This window comes from Microcebus murinus, chromosome 9 (genome assembly GCF_040939455.1).
Source record: "Microcebus murinus isolate Inina chromosome 9, M.murinus_Inina_mat1.0, whole genome shotgun sequence".
Classification (NCBI taxonomy): Eukaryota; Metazoa; Chordata; class Mammalia; order Primates; family Cheirogaleidae; genus Microcebus; species Microcebus murinus.
Window position 1 is genome coordinate 71,376,328 of NC_134112.1, and position 20,996 is coordinate 71,397,323.

Here is a 20,996-nt window from a genome sequence, read left to right on the forward strand (position 1 = left end):
TAAGAAGGAAGTGGCCCTGCTAGTTTATAAAAGGTCTTACTTTGCAGCCACTGAAAACTGTGGATCCTGCCACCATTGCCACTATCCTTTGCATAATAAACACGTGTTGTCTATCCAGAAAGAGCCTTTATCTGAAGGTTTGGAGTTTGGTAAAGTAGATCCCTTATCAAGTTTCACCCATACCTTTGGTCATAATTGTGCTTTTGTGCTTGCTGAGGATGATTCTTAGCTTTGCCTAGGTTCTATGCCGTGGAGAATGTAGAACACTGGTCTGTGTCATGGTAGTGAGTTGAATAGTTGGATTCCTTCCTCATTTCATAGGGCTGTTTTGTTATCTGCTTGGTGCTTGATGCTCACCTGTTTTAGCTTACTTAAGAGTTTTGAGATATTAGGGGGTAGAACTCACTGATGGGAGGAGTTGGGCTCACTCTGTAGAAATCTTCTTCATCCAGAGAATCCTTTTTGTAATGGAGTCTTCTTACATTTTGGGGTAGGCCATGAGGTAGCCTTGGTGCTCAGTAGACTTAGTAAGCAAAGCCAACAAAGGATGACAGAATGTGAAAAGGAAATGCTGAGGCAGAGAAGCAGGGAAGAGCAACAAAATGAGATATCTTAGTTTGTTTTGACTTAGTAGGAAGGGGAAATTGGGATGAGACAGAACCTTAAGGCATTTTGGCTTAGCTCTGAGATGTTAGCAAAAATCAAGACTAGAGGGAAAACCCTGTATTATCATTTCTGAAATGTGGAAAAACAGGGTAAGCATTCATAGTGCAATTGTGGGATTTTAAAGCATGTGCAGTAACCGTGAGTTATTGTATAGGTTGGAAATGAGATTTAAGATATTATAATAAAGTTACGATTTTTGGATTTAAGAGGTAAGAGTGAAGTGGGAGCTGTCCTCATTCTCCTCCTCTGGGGAGGGTAGAGAACTGTGGATGGACTCACATAGTAGGGAAGCCACGAAAGGGAAAGAGAGGAGAGCTGTGCTCAGCCCCTGAGTGTCATCTGCAGAAAATCTGGAACTCTTTGTCCAGCTATCTCAGTCAAGTCCCAGAAGGACGGGTCTCCTTGAGAAGCTTTATTGCTGGTACCCAGGCCACATTGTCCTAAGAGGTGTGGCTCACTGGGCCATGAACCCTCCAGGAGGCAGGTCCTCTGACAGTTATTTCTAAGTGTGTTTTGTGAGTGTGTGTGTCTATTTGTCTACTCACCTCTAGGCTGACCACTGGGGGCCTGTCTAGATAGGAATGTGTGCCTGTGAACAGGAAGAGGCTCCTTAGGAGCGTCAGCATTTGACATAAATGCACTGGATGAGGACAGTGTACTCTGGCTCCCTTGAGGAGAGGCTGTTCCTAGAGCTCTAGCAGGATAGAAGAGGGGATGGTGTGGACTAGAATAGGAGGAACAGTTATCAGCAGGAGTAATGGAGTTTTCTCATCCAGCTGTAATTGGTTTGAAGTAGAATCCTAGATAATTAGAATTGGACTATATCTTAGGAATTATCCATCAACCTCCTCATTTTACCAGTGAGGATGGTTCTAGGACCTATCTCCGACCAAAGAATAGTGAGAGGCAGTGTTGACTCAGATCTCGTTATTTAATAACAATGCTTTTTTTTCTTTTAGCATGTATCATGAAGGGTTAAGTTGTAGTGGGATTTTGGGATGGGGTTCAGGGGTGGGTGCAGAGTGCAGTTAAGTATAACTTACTGCTGCCTTAGGAAGTTGTAGTTAGGACAGTGGTCCCTGGCCCATAGGCTAGAACAGGTAACCTGAAAAGAACTTCTGACTTAGGTGCATTGGTATACATTTTGGGGAGGCCCATGATGTGATTTGGGAGGGGCATCTAAGCAAACCAGCAAGTCTCATTTGCTGAGAGTGAGATGGGGATAGAGAAAATTCTTGGGGAAGTAGGTAGGTCGAAGGCTCTCCTGAGTGAGCTTTGAGATTACAGTCAGATGAACCTGCTCTAAGTCTTTATAGAGTCCATTTGGAGAACTGAAAAAGTGGAGAGGGTCTAGGTGGTTGCTGGGTGTGCAATGGATAGTGCATGTCCTTTTATGGTATATAGCTTTCTGCATTTGAGTACCTGTTTCTGCTTAACTGGCTGATGCAGTTATCATTTTAAGCTATCACAATGACTTGAAACATTGTCCTTTTCATTCTGTCTCTCTGTTTAATTTTTTTACATGTTGGAATTGAATATAGAATATAAAAAATAATTTTTATAAACACTGAACTGTAATATTTGGCCAACTGTAGGATTGGTTTTATTAGAAAGCATGAAACCTAGTTTTTTGAAATTATTTTTCTTTTTTTGCTTCTATTTATTGATCTAGTTAAGCACAAGGACTCTGAGCTAGGCTACTCCAGTTGAATTGTGACTCTGCTAATTAAAGTGAGCGACCTTAGGCAAGTTAAGCTATTTGTCTTCCATGCCTCAGCTTCCTCATCTCTTAAGGTCATTAAATATGAAATGTCCAATTTTGAATCAGAAGTTAGTTTATTTATCTCAAACATAAGGAAGTACAATTAATAGTATGTATCTAAACTATGGACACAGTTTTGCTATGTTAACGGTAGCTTGTGTATGCCAGCAGCCAAGAAGCATGGAGAGCAAGTAGTGATGAAATTTCCAAAGGCATTTTCCACAGCTTGCTGAGAATTGAATATTTTTCCTTACAAGAAGCAGTCCAAACCCTGGAAGAAGTGGTAGTCAGTTGGTACAAGGTCTGGTGAGTACGGTGGATGACAGAGAGTTTCCAAGTCCAGCTGCTGTAGTTTGAGCAGTGTTGTTTGTGTGACATGTGGTCAGGTGTTGTCTTGCAAGAGGATTGGCCTGTCTCTATTGACCAATCTCAGCTGCTTAATAATAAGCATCCCCATCATTTTGTTCAATTGATTACAGTGGACATCTGCTGTAATCAATTGTCCAGGTTTCATGAAGCTGTAGTGGATAATAACCAGAGCTGGACCACCAGACACACACTATTAGCTTTTTTTGATGAGTATTCGGTTTTGGACGGTGTTTGGGCACTTCATCTTCATCCAAACATTGTGTGAATGCTTGCTATTGTCAAAAAGAATCCATTTTTCATCACACATAACAATATGGTGTAGAAATGTTTTGCCTTGTGTCATGACAGCAAAGAAAGGTAAGCTTTGAGACAATTTTTCTTCTGACACTGTTTTAATTCATGTGGTACCCATCTATCCAGCTTCTTTACCTAGCCCATTTGTTTCAAATGGTCCAATATTGTTGGCTTAGTAACGTCACACCTTGTGGCTAATTCATGGATAGGTTGACATGGATTTGCTTCCACTACAGCTTTCAGTGTGCACACTATCCACCTTGGTCTCAGGTTGTCCACGTGGCTGTTTCAAGATTAAACTCACCAGAATGGAACTTCTCAAACCGTCGACTTACTGTGCATTCATTAGCCACATCCTTCCCAAACACTTTGTTGATATTTCAAGCTGTCTGTACTGCATTGGTTCCATGCCAGAACACATATTCAAAAATAACATACATTTTTGACTTACCCATGGTTTCACAAAAATTGCTCTAAAAAATTTTAGAGATAATCACAAGCCAAACCAAGTTTGAAAGAATAAGAATGTACCTTCACAATAAAAATAAAACAAGAAGTGTCAAAGTGAAGTGTCAGAGATATCAACTGTCAGTCAAACTTAGTACCTAAGGAAATTGAACATTTTGCACTTAATAACCTAATATATAATACAGGTTACCATGACTGGCTAATTTTTAAGAAATTTTTGTGTGTGTGTGTGTGGAGACAGGTCTCTCTATGTTCCCCAGCCTGGTCTCAACTCCTGGCCTCAAGTGATCATCCTGCTTTAGCCTCCCAAGGTGCTGGGGTTATAGGCATGAGCCACCATGCCCAGCCTCATAGGGTTGTTCTTATGGTTTAAATAAATTAATGCATGAATAGGAACAATGCCTGGTACACACAAAGTGCTTTTTATCTATTAGCTGTTACTGTGTTCCAAGCATTGATCTAGGCCTTTTGACAATTTATGAGCAAGCCAAGGCTCAGAGAGATTTAGAAACTTGCTTAAGATCATCCAACTAGTAAGTGGTGGCTAAGATGGGACTTGAATCTTCTCTGTCAGAGTAAGCCTGGCTTTCTCTGTCTGTTAAGCCTGGCACTTAACCCACTCTGCTGGGTTTCTGAAGTATAGCAAATCACTTAACTGTGAGTAGGTTGTAGGTTTAAATCTACTTACCCATCTATCTATCTGTCTTATATTTTCTAATTTAGGTTTTTCATTATGGTCTCATTCTGTTAATAAAATGCGTTTCCTTAAAATATCTGTAACTTAAACAAGGTTTATAAAACATAAAAATAAAACCACTCTTAAAATAATGCTACTCCAATAATCAGATAAGAACTTTAAACACCCATGCTAACAGAACTAAATGTCATGTGACATCTGATAATGGCAATCAGCACACTTGTAAGTTTTGTGGAAATTAAGATAGTTATTATCAAGCATTTTGAGCTTGCCATTTTAAAACAATCATGAAATTAATGTTTTAACCATTTGCACATCTTAACTAGCAGGCAGAAACTATATGAAATTGTTAAAGCTCATGGAAAGCTTCCCAGTGTGTAATCTAGATTAAGATAAAAGAGAAGTAAGGCCTGAGGAGTGAGATAGGCTGTTTTAGCAACAGTGACAGGTGAGGTTGATGAGAATTAACAGCATTTGACTGTAGCAGAATGGTAGTATGATAGGCTCTGCTTATTGAATGAAGCATTGACTAGATGACTGAGTGATGTGATGCTTTCTCATTTCCTTTTATAAAATTATTGTGCAGATCTGTTAAATTATAGCATTGAGCCCAGATTTGTGTACTTTTGGTAATATATTGAAAATTGGAAATCCCATTTCATAGTATTGTCAACATTATAAGTTCTTATGGAGAACTTCTACTTATTCAGTGGAAAGGAAAGTAATAAAATAAAAGCAAAGCATTCCACTGCTCCAGCAAAACTATTCTAAACAGCCAATAGTTTTTCTTCAAAGTAGCTGCAATTTTGGAGGGGAGAACTAAATTGGAAATTGTTGAACCATTCAGGTTGCTTGAAACAAAAAATGAAAACTGATAAAAAATTAAAAAAATTATTTATGTCTTGTCTTTGGGCAAAGTAAAGAATTGTATCAAGATGAAGTAGCCATTGTTAAAGTTTATTTAAAGTGTTAGCTAGGACATACTCAAGATCAAAACAATTGGCAATGAGGGAGAAGGTGGCTCAGGGTATATGGCAACATGACATTAAAGATTACATCAGATAGAGTGTGTCTCAGTAATGATCATATGTCCTTTCCATTTGATGTCTTGGATAAATTATTTGGAGGTCTTAGATATGCTTTAAAGGATTGTTCATTCATCACCTTTATTAGATTTGTTTTCACATTAATCCAGTGTGTTTCACATGGATCAAGTGTATGTATGTACTATAAAATGAATGAACATAATGACAAAATGATGACTAAAAATTTGGACACTGACTCTTTTCAGATTATATGGCTTTGTATCATTAAGTGCTAATTTGAAATATGAATATCTTGTGTTCTTTCACTTAGAGAAGTAAGAGACTCCCCCCCCCCAGTTTTAACCGAATAATTAATAGAGTAATGAAATGGGAAAACTAATGGCTCTTTTCTAAGAGTGACTTTTCTAAGGACAGCTTTAAAAAGAACAGGCAAAGGAGAGCAGAGCCCTAGTCGTTGCTGTTGCCGTTGCCGTTGCGGCTTGAGTCAAGATAAGCAGAAGTGTGGGTGTGTTTCATGTCACATGGCAGGAGGCTTCCCCAGAAGTGGTTTGCCAGACCAGGGAGCTGTTTCATTTTGTGTCTGTTAGAGTTGTACTTTGGAAAATACTCAGTTTCCTGCTTACTGCTTCATTATGGATTATACAGGTAAAATCAAATTTAAAATGTTTTCTAGTCATGTAGAATTACTTAAAAAATAATATTTTGAATTTATATTTTTAAAATTATGTTGGTTATATGTGTACTTTTGAAGGTATTATGCATCAATTTATTCCTGAGTATGTATGAATTTGTTTTATGTAAATTGTGATTAATTTAGGCTAAGTACTTAAGGGAATTTCTTAGACATACCCTTGTTGTTTCTTCTATTTCTGTTGGGTCATTCTCAAACAGACTTAAAATAAATTACAACCCATAATTAATCCATATTTCTCCCCTCTGGACCCAAAGGTTTAAAGTACAAACATCTCAGTTCAGATTAAGCCACATAAGGAATAAAATACACATACAGTCTACAGAGAGTTTCTGATTTGTTTTTAATAGTTTTGGCATTGTGATGGTGAGTTTGTGCTTGTGTGTGGCCCTTTTAGATGATATTAACATAATAAAGTGAATTGGAGAATTTCAGTTTTTATCCTACATTTTCTGAGTATAAATGTGTCTTGGTTTTTCTGATGGATAACTAGCCTCTTCCATTTTTAAATTGCAGAGCCATGTTCTCAATTTCTAGTTTCACCAATTGGTAAATTGGTACAGGTTCAGGAATCAAGTTAGGTTTATCCTAACCATGGGTGGGTGGTTGCTTGCTGGGTAATGGGGGATCCCTTAAATCGGGTGGAGTGAAAGTGTGGGTGGGAGGTGAAGAAGTGAGAAGGTAAGGACATGAGTCTTTGCTCAAAATTTGTGTAACCAATTCAGAATTACATTATTCTAAATTTGAACTTTTGGGTAATGGCAACACTGTTTGTTGACAGACTGCTTTTAAACTAAAGTTCCTTTAGTTTCAAAAGCTTTTGGAAGAGTTATCCTCTAGGGCAGAGACCCACTCTCCATACCCAGTGTCATAAAAATCCCAGTGTGTATTCAGATTGGACTCCACTTACACAGTATTTATTAATGATCACTTTAGACCTGTAGATGGACCTTTGGCAAGACAGCTAGTTATGGTATACAAATAAATTTTTTTGGAAATTGATAATTTAAAATGCTTGCTATTTAAAGGACTTCTGTGGTGAATGCTTTTTGAAGATAAAACATTTTAAAGCAGTTAATTGCCTTAAAAAGATTTGTTCTGTAAATTTTTAATTTTTTATCTTAGGGTTTCTTTAAAGCAAGTATACCTGTATTTGTGTGTGTGTGTGTGTGTGTGTGTGTGTGTATTTTGATTTTTTTTCCTTGTAAGATTAATATACTCGAATTTTTAGTGTAGGGTTCTAGATGAAATGTACCTGTCTTTTAGAAGGGTTATTTTATTATGTTAAAGCAAGAAGTAACACTCTTTATAGCCATATGCAAGAAATCAAGTTTGTAAAATCTTACCAGAGAGCTTTTCTATAAGTATGCTTTTTTGTGTGTGTGTGGAAACAGGGCTTCACTCTGTTGCCTAGGCTAGAGTGCAGTGGCGTCATCATAGCTTACTGAAATCTCAAACTCCTGGGCTCAAACAATCCTCCTGCCTCAGCCTCCTGAGTAACTGGGACTATAGGTGCACACCACCATGCCTGGTAATTTTTCTGTTTTTTTGTATAGACGGGGTCTCTCTCTTGCTCAGGCTGGTCTCAAACTCCTGGCCTCAAACTACCCTCCTGCCTTGGCTTCCCAAAGTGCCAGGATTATAGGTATGAGGCACCACACCTGGCCTTAGCATACACTTTTTATTATAAACTTGTACTTTCCCCCCCAAAGAATGTAATCATTGACTAGTTCTTTCATTTTCCATAGTTTGTATATTGCCATTAAAACATTCCTCTGTTGTTTAAAAGTAAGCCATTGAACTGTAACATGCTAAATAGACATTAAAACCTTTAATGTAAACAAAGGAGGTGGTTTTAGAGAAATTCACAGATAGGACACTTTCAAATGCAGTGTGTGCTATAAAATGTGGTTTAAATTTTTACCACCTTAATGAATACATTAATTAAATTAACTTCTCTGATGTGGTAGGAAACTATTTTGAATGTTCTATAGTGATTTTTATAAACATTCACATGTTTGCAAATATAGCTATATTTAATCCACTAAACTTTGAAGAGAACAACTCAGTTCATGGCACAGTGATTTTTTTTTTTGGATTAGAAAGAATTTATTTTGCTGTCAGCACAATTCAGCACAACCACTTTTGTTCTGATGGCATCATCATAGCACTGAAGAGGGCATCTTACTAGAAAACTGATATTTGATGATTCAAGAATGGATTTATTATAAAAAAAATTTAAGGAGCAAAAAATACTTATGTTCAAGGCCTTTGCATGGAATACTCTTACTTCCATGTTATCCATGAGATGTTTTTCAGGTCTCTGTTGAAATTTCACCTTTTTAGAGTAGCCTTTCCTGACAGTTTTACCTAAAATAACCTTCCAATTCAATTATTCTTTATCCTTTAATTCCTCTTTACCTTTCTTCATAGTATGTACCATCACTTGACATATCATGTCTTTGTCTGTGTGTCTAATCCACTAGTTTATCAGCTCCACAGGGGAGGGAGCTTGTTTATGCCTGTACTCCTAGGGTGTAGAACATGAGGCTCCCAGGAAATAGTTGTTGAGTGAATGCGCAAATAGGGTTTCCTTTAAAATTGACTATTGGCTTACTTTAAGATTTTCACTTATCTTTCTTTACCAATAGCATTCTAATTTAATGATTATTTTCTGACCACGAAATTATTTTGAATGTTAATCTGTCATTGCTAATTTTATCTTGAAATTAATAATATTGCCTTTATTAATGGAAGGGCAAGATCACAGGCAGGGATAATTAAATAGAATGGATAACACAAAGATGACTTTTGTTTTAAAATGTATGATTTTTTGAAGAGGGGACAGTGAGGGACATCAGATCAGTTTTATTCTTCCTTCATTTTCCTTCATTACATTTTCCTTAAGCAACACATAAAAATGTGTGTTCATTCTCTGAGCTGACTAGAAGATAGAATTGGAATGAACTCATCTTTTGGAATCCTTTTTTTCAAAGATGGGTCTTCAGTGATGTGGATCCAAGCTGTTTAATTAAAGTGTTAAGAAACACCTCAGGCCTCCAGGTTACAGAAACCTTCATATGAGTCAGAGGATGTGATTTGTGTGCAATTTTGCTGGCAAGTGAGACGCCTAATGTTTTTTAACATACTGATTCTGTTAGTCTAAAAAGTAGACTTCTTAAAAAATATTACAGCCTTTAACTTACTCTTAGAACTCTGTGCCAAGAAATAAATATACATCCTCAGAAGAATGTATTTTCACATATATACACATATACACACACACAACACACACCCCTCCACATATGAGCTGAAAAAAGGAACAATATAAATGAGTTGGGAAAGCAGTTATTTATTGCATATAGACCATAGTTTCTGTTTGACAATATCTCTTACCCAGGGACCATTTTCTCATTCTACTTCTTCTCTAGCCTTTGTGATGGGCATGTCCATTCACCATTTGAGTGACTATTCATATATAACATCTCATATATAATTTTAAATAGATCTATGTAAGGTAATATTTTGGCTTTAATGTTCAACTCTTTTAAAATGTATTGCCCTTTCCCACTTCCTACAGTTTTATCTCAACACCATTTTTGATATTCCCCCTTGGTTGTTGGTCTGACTAATTATTTTTGAAGGTATCATTTTTATTAATTCCTGAAATTTTCAGTAGTCATTCCTGTCATTTTTAGTTTTCTCTGGTGATCTTTCTCTTCTAAGATTTTTTCTCCCACATTTTCAGCTTCTATTTCCCCTTCATTTCAGTTGAATCCTTAAAATATATTTTGACTATTATTTATTCATTGTTCAAGAGGTATTATGATAGAGTGGTTAAGAGCATTGCTTTGGAACCAGACTTGGGCCTGAATCCCAGAATATCATTTACTACCTGTGTGACCTTGACAAATTATTTTACCATCTGTCAAATGTGGATGATAGTGGTATCTACCTTGTAGAGTTATTATGAAGATTAAATGAGTTAATACATGTAAAGTTCCCAGAATAATGCCTAGCGCATGGTAAACACTTAGCAATTATTAGCTATTGTCATTCTTTCCCACAACAAAAGATTTGTTCTTTGTCTTATATATCATTATCACTATTTCTTTTTAGTGGTGCAGCATTTTCAGTAAGCTAAATATCAAGTTATCTTGAATAAATTATGGTACATTCATACAATTAAATCTTATACAGCCATTAAAAGGATAAGATAGATACTACATATACTAACCAGAAAAGTCACCAGTGATATTTTAGATGGTAATTTGCAGTTACACATTCATACCAGAAGTTAATGTTTAAAAAATGTATCTATATAAAGATGTATTTTTGTAAACACAAGAAATTATTGGAAATGGTGTATACCTTGGATGAATGGGTAGAGAGGAGACTTGAACTCTGGAACTTCCTACTATATACATGATATAAAAAGTGAGGGTTATGAGATTACATATGTATGTATATTTACTTTTTGTGCATGTTTGTATTTTTAAAACATTAAAACAAAACTTCTTTGCTTATATTGGATAGGCATTCTAATGAAAGTTCATAGATTTCTAATTGTTTTTTAAAAAACAGATTTCTAAAAATAAGGTAATGCAGGAAGACTTTTATTTGTCCAGTGGCAAAAGTCAAGAGACAAAACATTAATATCTTCAATTATTTCTTAAAATTTTTTTTTGTAGAGATGGGATCTTGCTATGTTGCTCAGACTGGTCTTGAACCCCTGGCCTCAAGTGATCCCCCTGCCTTGGCCTCCCAAAGTACTAGGATTATAGGCATGAACCACCACTCTGGTTCTCTTCAGTTATTTCTCTGTGTAGGTAGATTAAAAAGAAATATAATATGTTGGTCACAAATGCCCTCTCATACACAGGTGTACACAGATGTGTGCACATAGCCTTAAAATGACTGAATTATCCTGGAAAAATAACAGAAATTCACGTAAGGCAAAATGAAGAAATAGGAGAAATATATGTACATAAATATATTCCTAGAGCAGTGGTTTTCACATTTGAATAGTAGTTGCAAACTAACTAATAATGTAATCACTAACATTTGAGTGCTCATTGTGTGCCAAGCAGTGTTCTAAGTACCTATGCTATTATTTTACTTTACATTTGTGTGTATTTAAGTGCCCAGAATGTTAGTGTACCTATTTTCACATTTGTGATTCAATGTACAACCTTTGATCTGTCAATCTACCATAAACTTAGAGAAAATAACAATGAACTCTTCCATAATTGCTTTTAAAGGTAGATTATTTTTCTCATTTCTGATCTTCTTAATTCCCTTGGAAAGTTCTATTTGCTGCATAAAACCAAGAACCCTGATCTGCATGATCTGCATGATGTCTTTGTGGTTAGTTGTTATAAAGCCAATATTTAAATTTATTTGAGGTCTCTTTTACTGCCTGGTGTCACAGGATGAACTCCTCAGGAGAGGGACTATATACACGACTCTTGGCCTTGTGCATTTTGTGACAAAGGAATTCCCCTTTGAATCGCGCTGCTCCCCTGGAGCCCCTGGAGCCTCTGGCTCAAGCAGCGCAGTTGGTCTGTGCAGTGTCCCTGACGTCATCCAGCGTATGCATAAGCCCTGCTATTGTCTTATTGCTACAGCAGGGCTGGGGATTGCAGTATCCGCTGTTGCTGCTGCTCCCAGACCTGCCCCTGCTGCTACCTAGTCTTGCCTCACTGCATCCCACAGGAGCCACGTCAGCCTGCCTTTGCCTAGTGGATTTTCCAAAGCAGCTCTTCGGTTTTTGGTGCTGTAAGGGACCTTGCTCTTCAGTCACACGGGGAGAAAACTGAAGCTCGTAAGAGGAGAATCTGGCAGCTGGACACAGCTTGAACTGCATTGTCTGGCTTCATGACCCCTGCTGTGTAGCCGGCTCATCTCTTCACTCTCACACGCTTGCACCCACGCTCTCCTGGCTTTCTCTTCATTTTTTTCCTTTTCTTCTAATTTTTTTAAAGGCATCCTCTGGAGCCAGCCATGTTTGGCACTGAATCTTCATGTAAGTAAATGGATCCTACTTCTCTGCTATTTAGAAATCTGCTTGCTGTCATGGTTTTATTGGCTTGGTGTTCTTGTCACTTTGCCTTAGGTCATTAATGACGTTTTGCATTTTGGCTCTAATTACAAAGGAATTGGTCTCAGGAAAGGGATTCCCCTTGACTAGGTTATTTGTCCTTAGGGCCACGGATGTTAATGTGTCAAAACCAGACCTCTAAGAGGGAGGTAGGAAGGCGGGATCCGGGATCCCGGCAGCCTCCTCAGAACGTGTTAATTGATGGGATCAGGCCTGTCACTGATCTATTGTTGTGGGCTCAGTAATAGTGCTTAAACCCTAAAATAGATACTAGAAGGATCTAAATTGATAGTGTTTATTCGAAAGGAAAGAAGCACTTACATTTTTCATCTAAAGAGAGAAAAATATCATTACACGTTCTTCTTCCATATTTATAAATAGGTTTATTTTTGAAGATGGATTCTTTTTTTCACAATAGCTTCAATTTTGATATGCTGGGTAGCATCACAGTCCAGCAGTGTTGTGTCTTTCTTAAAACTTATACAGTGAAATTGCTTTGGTGCAGAATAGGCCCTGCACAATGGGTTAGACAAAACAGCAGTTGTAGACAGCTAGAATTGATAACCACCCTATTTGAGAATTATTTAATGTTGGGTGTATAATAATATAACATGTCAATGCAGCTGTATAGGTTCTGCAGAATATTTTGTCATCATCTACAAGCAAAGATGACAATTAAGAATTTCTAAGAGACTCAACCTGCTGGCCTAGAACATTAAACATTGGCAAGGCAATTATTGCTGGGGAGAAGGGGGTTAGGACAGGAATTTAGGAAATCTATTCCTTATGAGCTTGTAATTTGACCTTTACTTTCTGATCTCAGGTGATCAGTGTGACTGTTTGTGCATATCTGATAATTATTGCCGAATAGTAGCATTTCAAGAGAGCTAATAATCCTCTGTTCTTTTGTTTCTTGATTGGCTTTTTTAAAAGGTTAATTATTTTTGTTGTTTCACTGTGGAAGCTTCCCATCTCTGAAACTACCACATTGCCTAATCAAAGTTGTGATAGAATAACTGTGACTTAAAATGTTTCATTCAGCATGTGACAATATTATTTCCTAATAATTTAAAAATAATTTTTGAATTTACTAATGGTACATTTAGAATAATTATCATCCAAGAAATAGATTATTAAGTGCCACAGACTTTTCAGTTTCATTTCAGTCATGAAATTTTGCTTAAGTAAGGGCCTAGATATGGAGAGAAATATTTATATACTAAAAATTAGTCCTGTTACTTGGTTTAGCTGAAAGTGGAAGTTGAAACTCAGTGTGGGAGTCTTTGGGTTCTTGGACTAGTGACTCTAACTAACATTGGCAGGCCAGTTTTACCAATTAGACACACAGCCTTTCTTGATCATCAAACCTGATCTTTTGATAATATTACTTATGTGCTTTGTGATATGTTTGAAAACTGCTTGCTGCTTTTGGTCTCCATAGCTACCAGATTACTGAGAGGAACAGAATACCATTCAGACAGAGGACAGAATACTCTCATGCAGATTTTTAGCTTTCTTTTTTTTTTTTTAACCTTTACATAGTATTAAGTTTTGTTTCTTGCTTATCACTAGAAGCAAGCAATCTACTATAGGTAAATTCTTATTGTCAATGGATATTATGTGTTGAAATGGACTGCCTTTTTTAGATAAGAAGATTCCCTAAGTCTGCATTCAGAGTTAAGACAAGTGTATTTTCTTTGTGTTTTGAGGCATAGCTCTCTAGGCCTTTGATTTCAACCTTTTGGAGGCTATTTTATAGGCTTGAAACTATCTGTATTTAGAATATTCAGAAAAATAGTCAGAGCTGAAATTCTAATCAGTTCAGAACGGATCCCAAGCCACCTAGGGTGTTCTTACTAAATTGCCATAAGAAATATTTATCTATCCTGTGTACAGTGCTGTGGTAGGTCTTGGAAAGGGTTAATTTTTTTTCTAACTTATTTTGCTTTCATCATTCTTTTCCTTGATTTCTGGTTGCAGTGCCTTACTTGTATTTGGATGCATTTACTTTTTAAATTGAGGTATGGTTTACATACAGTAAAATGCATAGGTCTAAGCATATAGCTCAGTGAATTTTTGCCCATGGAGCCACTACCCAGATCAAAATGCAGAATATTTCCATTTCCCCCGGAAGTTCTCTTGTGGCCCTTCCCAGTTAATAAATATTACTTCCCCTTCTTGTGAAAAGGTAACCACTATTCTGACTTCTGATGCTATATATTCTCATCATAAATGGCTCTTTTAAATTTTCTTGCTGTCCTCCTTGCTCTTTGCCTGTAAGAAAAGGAAATGTCTTCATTTTTTAAATATTGGATTGATTAAGTTGATTTCATGTTTCAGACCTTTGAGATCAGGAATTTACAGTAGTCTGAGTATCACATTATAACATAATCTGTCTCACTAAAATAATATTATTTTAATACTTGATTTAACTACTCCTCCAAACAATCAAAAATGTAAAAAGGCTTTAAAATCCCCCCAAAAATGTATCTAGAAGAGTAGCCCTAGTTCATCAAAACTAAAGACCTACACAGCTATGGCAATAGAATTAATAAATGCTCTTTTTTTAATGTCAGACATAATTTCAGTCAATATCTCCAATAGTACCAGTCTCATCTCTCTGACTTAGTGTAGCAAAATCTCCCACAGTTGTATAGATTGGCCATAGTCAATCTATTTTTGGAATAGATTGACTTTGAAATGGAAGTGTTCTGTATTATGTATAGACTAATCATTACAAAGCAGGAAGTATAGCTTCTATAATTGCTTGTTACTATCTTGATGTATTTCACTGAGCTTTTTCCTTTACTGAAATTTCCCATGTCTAAAAATGAGAATAGTATGTCTATTCATTATCTGTTTTGAAGAAACACAATTTTAGTTTCTGTCATTAGAATAATTTAGGTATAAGAAGAAAGTATTATCAATAAAGGTTTGTTGAGGTAGGTCACTATTAAAATTCGTATTTGGTGATTCAAGTCTTTAACCTGGAAGACATAGTCTGAAAAAAATGCATATTTGGAATACTTAATTTGATTTCATGATAGTTTATATTTTAAAATAAATTGATTAAATTCCTCAGAATTAAAAAAAATTCCTCTTAAAATTTTTTAGAGGAGAAAATATTTTCATGGAGAAAGGGAGAAAAAAAATTTCATCTTTTGTTTTTTTGGGGTAAGGAATACTGGTTTTGCATTGCCACCATTTGGTTACATCCTCCCTGATAAAGCCAGCTATTCTCCAAAGAGTAGATACTTTAAGTAGGATGAATATTTATTCAATTATCATTTATTGGGCTCAGTTCTTCTCTTTTCTCCCTCCCATGTTTAACTTTTTCAATTCTCAAGGGTACCATTTAAGATGTACTGTGGTGGGAATTGTGCCCTGGTCTAACGTTTAATATGTCTTCCAAAGCACCTGCCTTATTAATCCAGTGAAGAGAGCAACTCCTTACCTGCTGAGAAATAGGGTGTCCCTGGGGCAAAGCAGCATCAATTTTAATCCCTCCTCCCATAATTTTCTTGGAGTTACAACAAATTAAACAGTACTTCTAGAGCATCTACATAGGGTAGAAAGAAATCACTGAAGTACCAGCAAAGCTTAGGTAAGATCCACCTACCTGAGCTTAGTGGAAATGGGGAAATAGTGGATGGCTGTAGCAAGGGATCAGGAGTTCTCTTTAGATCTGGCGTGGCTGGTTCACACATCTTCCCTGCCATTCTCTGGATGTTCATATCACCCTGGGTTAGGCAGCCAGCTGCTGGAAAGGATTTGGAGTACACATGATGTCCCATGCAATTTCTCTTTGATGGGCACCAAAAGTTCAGCTGTTGCCTTTTATTTTCATTACTGATGAATGCATTAAGTTGGAATTGACTGCTTCTGAGTTTTAATAGTGTGGTACCATGTTACCAAGAACGAGGTAATTATCTCAATTTTTGGAGCCATTATGTGAGAAAGAGTCAAATGAATATACGTTAGCAATATTAGGTCACCAAGATACTGTAACTAAACAGACATCTCCTGGATAAGAAATAATGAGTCACATGTGAAGAAATAATAAGTCACATGAGTCTTATGTGTATCATACTCTTATGTGCCATTCTTGGCAGCTGGTCACATATGAGATTAAACTTGGGGCTATTGTTTTGGTGTAATTTCTGTGAATTGGCTGAGATGTGAATAGTGAGTATGATCATTCAAAAATGGCTATTCACAACTGGATCAATTCTCAAAATAAGCACCTAGTTATTAAATAATTGTGTCAGATATTGCTGTTTTTGCTGTTAGTATGTTTGGCATTTTAGTACTCTTATTTTGTTTTCCCTTTCATTGGTATTTGTCATAGGAAACTAGGTAATTTAGGAACATCAGCCATTTTCCTTTCCTTCAACTGTAATCTGGTTAGATTTAGCTGTATTGGATTTTAGATACTTTCATCTTACTTAAAGCAAAAATAGAAATATCTAAATGTATACACAAAAACACATCTCTAAGTCTGCACTTAGAGCATTGAACATAAAAGAAAAATGTTATTATATGACTTCATATAAGTAGAGTGCCATAGACTACTAAAATCACAAATATGGAAAAATAATTATACATTACAGGGACTTATATTGGGACACAGTTATATAGGAGCTTGGAAAGCTAAAGCTCATGTGACGTTTTTGACTTATCTTACTGTATCATCCTTTCTTTCCATACATTCATTCTAACATGACAACATAGATTCTAATATGAACATACATTCTAATGTGAAACATACATACATTCTAATGTGAAATTTCCTTTGGGGTTTCTTGGCTGTTAATAGTTAACACTGTAATTTTTAGTATCAATAGAATATTTTCAACTAAATCAGATAGGAGTTTTTTCTGGATATTTATGTACTTCGCTTATACAGAAATGGAATAAAAATACCCGTGGTTATTTTTAAGTTCTCAGATTTCTTATTTTCTCTTCAGTATGTCTCCCTAATTGTTAGTCTAGTTTGTTCAGTAAAAATTACATAAGAGTTTTCAGTGATTTGTTGTTTTCATTGTCACAATCGACCAGATTCATATCCTGTATAAACTGTGGGGAGTCTATGCAGAAAATTACCATATATGGGAACTTTCCCCATAGAATCCCCATGGAGTTACACAGGATGTGAATAGGATTCATTGTTATGGATTCTGAGCTGGAAAAGTTACTGATCATGTGTATTTTTAAACAATAATAGTCACTGCATTAAATTATGTTCAAAGTTTACTGTTAAACTTTCCATATAAGACTATATGGGACACTAAACTATGAATTGTATGGTCATTTTTTTTGTTGCTTTTGTGGAAGGTATTGAGATACCTCCATTTTTTTCTAGTCAATATAAAGCATGTATTAATATGTTTTTAACTAGAAAATGCACAAATTTTGTATTATTTAAAAGTTACATTTACTGTGCTGGAATAGTAAATTATAAGATTTTTCACTATATTTTATTTATATTAATAATAGACTCAGATAATTATGAATTGAAATATGTAGTTACAATTTAACGCCTGTTGTAGAAATGGCAGCAACTACATGCCACATGAAGCAACTAAGTGCAGAGACCCTAGCAACTAAGTGCAGAGACCCTGGCTTTCAATTGCCTGGATTCAAATCATGGTTCCACCACATTCTATCAGAATTTGGTCATCAAAGCTCAAAGTGTGGCTTATCCAGTGAACTCTTGATGTTAGGGAAATTGGCCTTTTAGGGCCAGGGCATCTGTACCAGGGTAGAGATTATCAAGGGACATCTGTGGAGTGTAGAGTCCAGCAGTGGGGAAGAATGGCTAAAGAAAGGGAAATGTCACTTCCTAAGGCTGATTAGAAGACTGGAATTTCCATCATGGAAATCTTTAAAGGGACCCAGTAGGATATCTGAAGGCAGGAGACTGCATGAAATTGGTGAAATGGGTCAAGGTTGGCAAATGCCCAATGTGTTTCTCACTACTAGCCCCATGGCATGCATCACTGATTGGTCACAACACTGTTGAAGCATTGGCTTAAGCCACTAAAGGTTGGAATGTTCTCCACTTAAAACACTTCATCGGTGCAAGTGTTTGCAATGTTAGTTGAGTAATAGTCTTATAGATAAATATTTAAATAAACTTTAAAACACTTACTGAATTAAGAAAAAAATTAGAAATCTTAATGTTCCAGAAATGTTCCTTTAGATATAAAGTAAATACACCATTCTGTGTCACATTGTGGTTCTCAGTAATGTTAATGGGTTAAGGATGCAAAGCCACCACTAGTCTTTTTTGAATGAAGTTTACAGCAGTTGAAGATATATCCCCAGAGTGTAGCAGGGTACCTGGCATATATCAAGAATTCATATTCTTTAAAATTTGAACCTGCTGTGGATTAAGGTAATATTATAAAAAATATGATGTGTGGGCTTGTAGTGGGTTGATATTAAGTTTAATAAAATTTTCTGGGCTAAGAAGTATCACATATAACTGGCACATGTCAAAAACATGTCAGTGAACAACTCTTAATTATCACTCTTCAGAGCAGGAGCAGGTGACACAAACAGAATAATAACATATGGACTGTTATTACTAAGCCAAAATTTGTTAGTGAGTAAACTGCCATATACTGGTAATTTGCCATATATTGATAACTTGGCTATGTCTAATCTAAGTTCACTTACCATTTTTAAAGGTTATTAAATAAAAATAATGAGTTACTATAATCATCAATTTGTTTACAGCATGAAAACTGAGAATTATTTGCAATCCTGATGTAATTTTAAGAACTAGAAAAGTTATTTCCCATTTTTTTGTGTGAGGATTTCACACTGTTAAGATTTAGCATTTGGGGCATATTTTGGACAGTAGTGAGCCTGATTGGAATGCATATGGATTATGAAATCACAGTGACTGACTCCACTGGAGTATTCTTTATTACCTCTGGCTACTTCTAGAACAACAGTGACTGTTCTAGATGGGTAGGGTCTAACCCAGCGATACACATGGAAGGTCCAAGCCTGGGCTTGCCTCAGAAGTCTGGATTTATCGTGTGACAGTTCCTAGACTTGACTTAGTATAACAATGTTTGTTACCTATTGCTGCACAACAAACTACCCCAATACACATTAGCTTAAAACAAGTACGTATCAATTATTATCTTTTATAGTTCTGTGGGTTGACTGGGCCCCGCTGGTGGTTCTCGTGAAGGATCTCTTATGCATTTGCAGTCAGATTTATGTCAGTGCTATAGTCACCTAAAGGCTCGCCTGAGCTGGATCTTCAGGATAGGTGGAGTTATCAGTTGAGGCTGGCTGTTGACTTGGGGCTCTGCTGGGATTGTAGGCAAAAATGCCTATGTAGTTGACTCTTAAAAATGTGGGGATTAGGGGAACCCCCCACCCCCATGCAGTTTAAAATCCGTGTATAACTTTTGATTTGCCAAAAACTTAACTACTGATAGCCTACTCTTGACTGGAAGGCCTTACTGATAACATAAACAGTCGATTAACACATATTTTGTATGTTACATGTATTATGTATTATGTTATATGTATTATATGTATACTGTATTCTTACAATAAAGTAAGCTATGGAAAAGAAAATCTTATTTAAAAAATCATAAGGAAGAGAAAATATATTTATTGTTCATTAAGGGGAAGTGGATAATCAAAAGTTCTTCATCCTTGTCATCTTCACGTTGATAGGCTGTGCAGGAGGAGGAAGACAAAGGGTTGGTCTTGCCTCAGGGATTGCAGAGAGGGAAGAAAATCTGCACATAAGTAGACCTATGCAATTCAAACCTGTATTGTTCAAGGGTCAAATGTTCTTCTTTTGTGTTTGACTTCTTTCACTCAGTATAATGTTTTCAGCCATGTTGTTGTAGCTGTTGGTATTTCAGTTCTTTTCATTGCTGGGCAGTGGACATAATGTAATTGGCTCATCCATCTACCTGTCTATGCTAAGTTGATTTCTGTTTGGGGTTCTTATGAATAAAGCTGTATGTATAAACATTCATGTATATTTCTTTATGTGGACATATGTTTTCATTTCTCATGTAGAGATACTTAGGAATGCTATTGTTGAGAAACTGCCAAACCATTTTCCAAAGTGGTTATACTATTTCATAGTCCCACTAGCAGTGGATGGGAACTTACTTACTTCACATCCTTGCCAACACTTGGTACTATCAGTCTTTTTAATTTTCACTAATTTAGTGGATGTGTAGTAGTAGGCTGTAATTTTAATTTGCATTTCTCTCATTTTTAAAGATGTACATTTTTTTTCATGTGCTTATTGGCCATTTGCATATCTTCTTTAATAAAATGTCTGTTCAAATCCTTTGCCTTTTTAAAAAATTAAGTTGTCTTATTATTGAGTTTTGAGGGTTCTATATATATTGGTGTGAATTCTTTGTCAGGTATATGTATTGACAGTATTTTCTTATAGTCTGTAGCTTTCCTTTTTATTATCTTGATGTTAAGTTTTTAATTTTGATGAAGTCCTGTTTATTAATTTCTTGTGGTATGTCTAAAATAATTTTGCCTACCTTAAGGCCTTGAAGATTTTTACCCTGTATTTTCTTCCAAATGTTTTACTTCTATCTATCTTGAATAAATTTTTGTGTATTATGTGAGGTAATGGTAGATGTTCATTTTTTTTAGCAAATGAATATTCAGTTGTTCTAGCACCATTTCTTGAAAAGACTCTCATGTCCCCCATTGAGTTGGAAACTTTATCAAAAATTAATTTACCAAATTTTTCTGGTCTTTCTGTTTTATCCCAGAGATGGGTGTGTTTATCCTTAGGCCAGTGCCGTAATCTTGATTGCTTTATAGCTTTATGATCATTTTTGAAACGAGATAGTGTAAGCCCTCAAATCTGTTCTTTTTCAAATTCTTTTGCT

General features: G+C 35.9%; 1 protein-coding gene across 16 annotated transcripts in view; it reads left to right on the forward strand.

Moving 5' to 3' along the window:
* Window positions 1-20,996, forward strand: part of ST7 (suppression of tumorigenicity 7) — a 232,379-nt gene that overhangs the window by 39,430 nt on the left and 171,953 nt on the right. The window contains exon 1 of one of the 16 annotated variants that reach the window (XM_012761084.3): window positions 5,686-5,947. The exons of 9 other annotated variants lie outside the window; for them this stretch is intronic. In XM_012761084.3, coding sequence (XP_012616538.1) covers window positions 5,935-5,947 — 13 coding nt within the window. In that variant the 5' untranslated portion in view covers window positions 5,686-5,934. Of the gene's footprint in view, window positions 1-5,685; window positions 5,948-6,639; window positions 6,675-11,320; window positions 12,019-20,996 lie in introns of those variants that run through there. 6 more of the 16 variants (XM_076006569.1, XM_076006570.1, XM_076006568.1 and 3 more) reach the window with 6 other exon arrangements.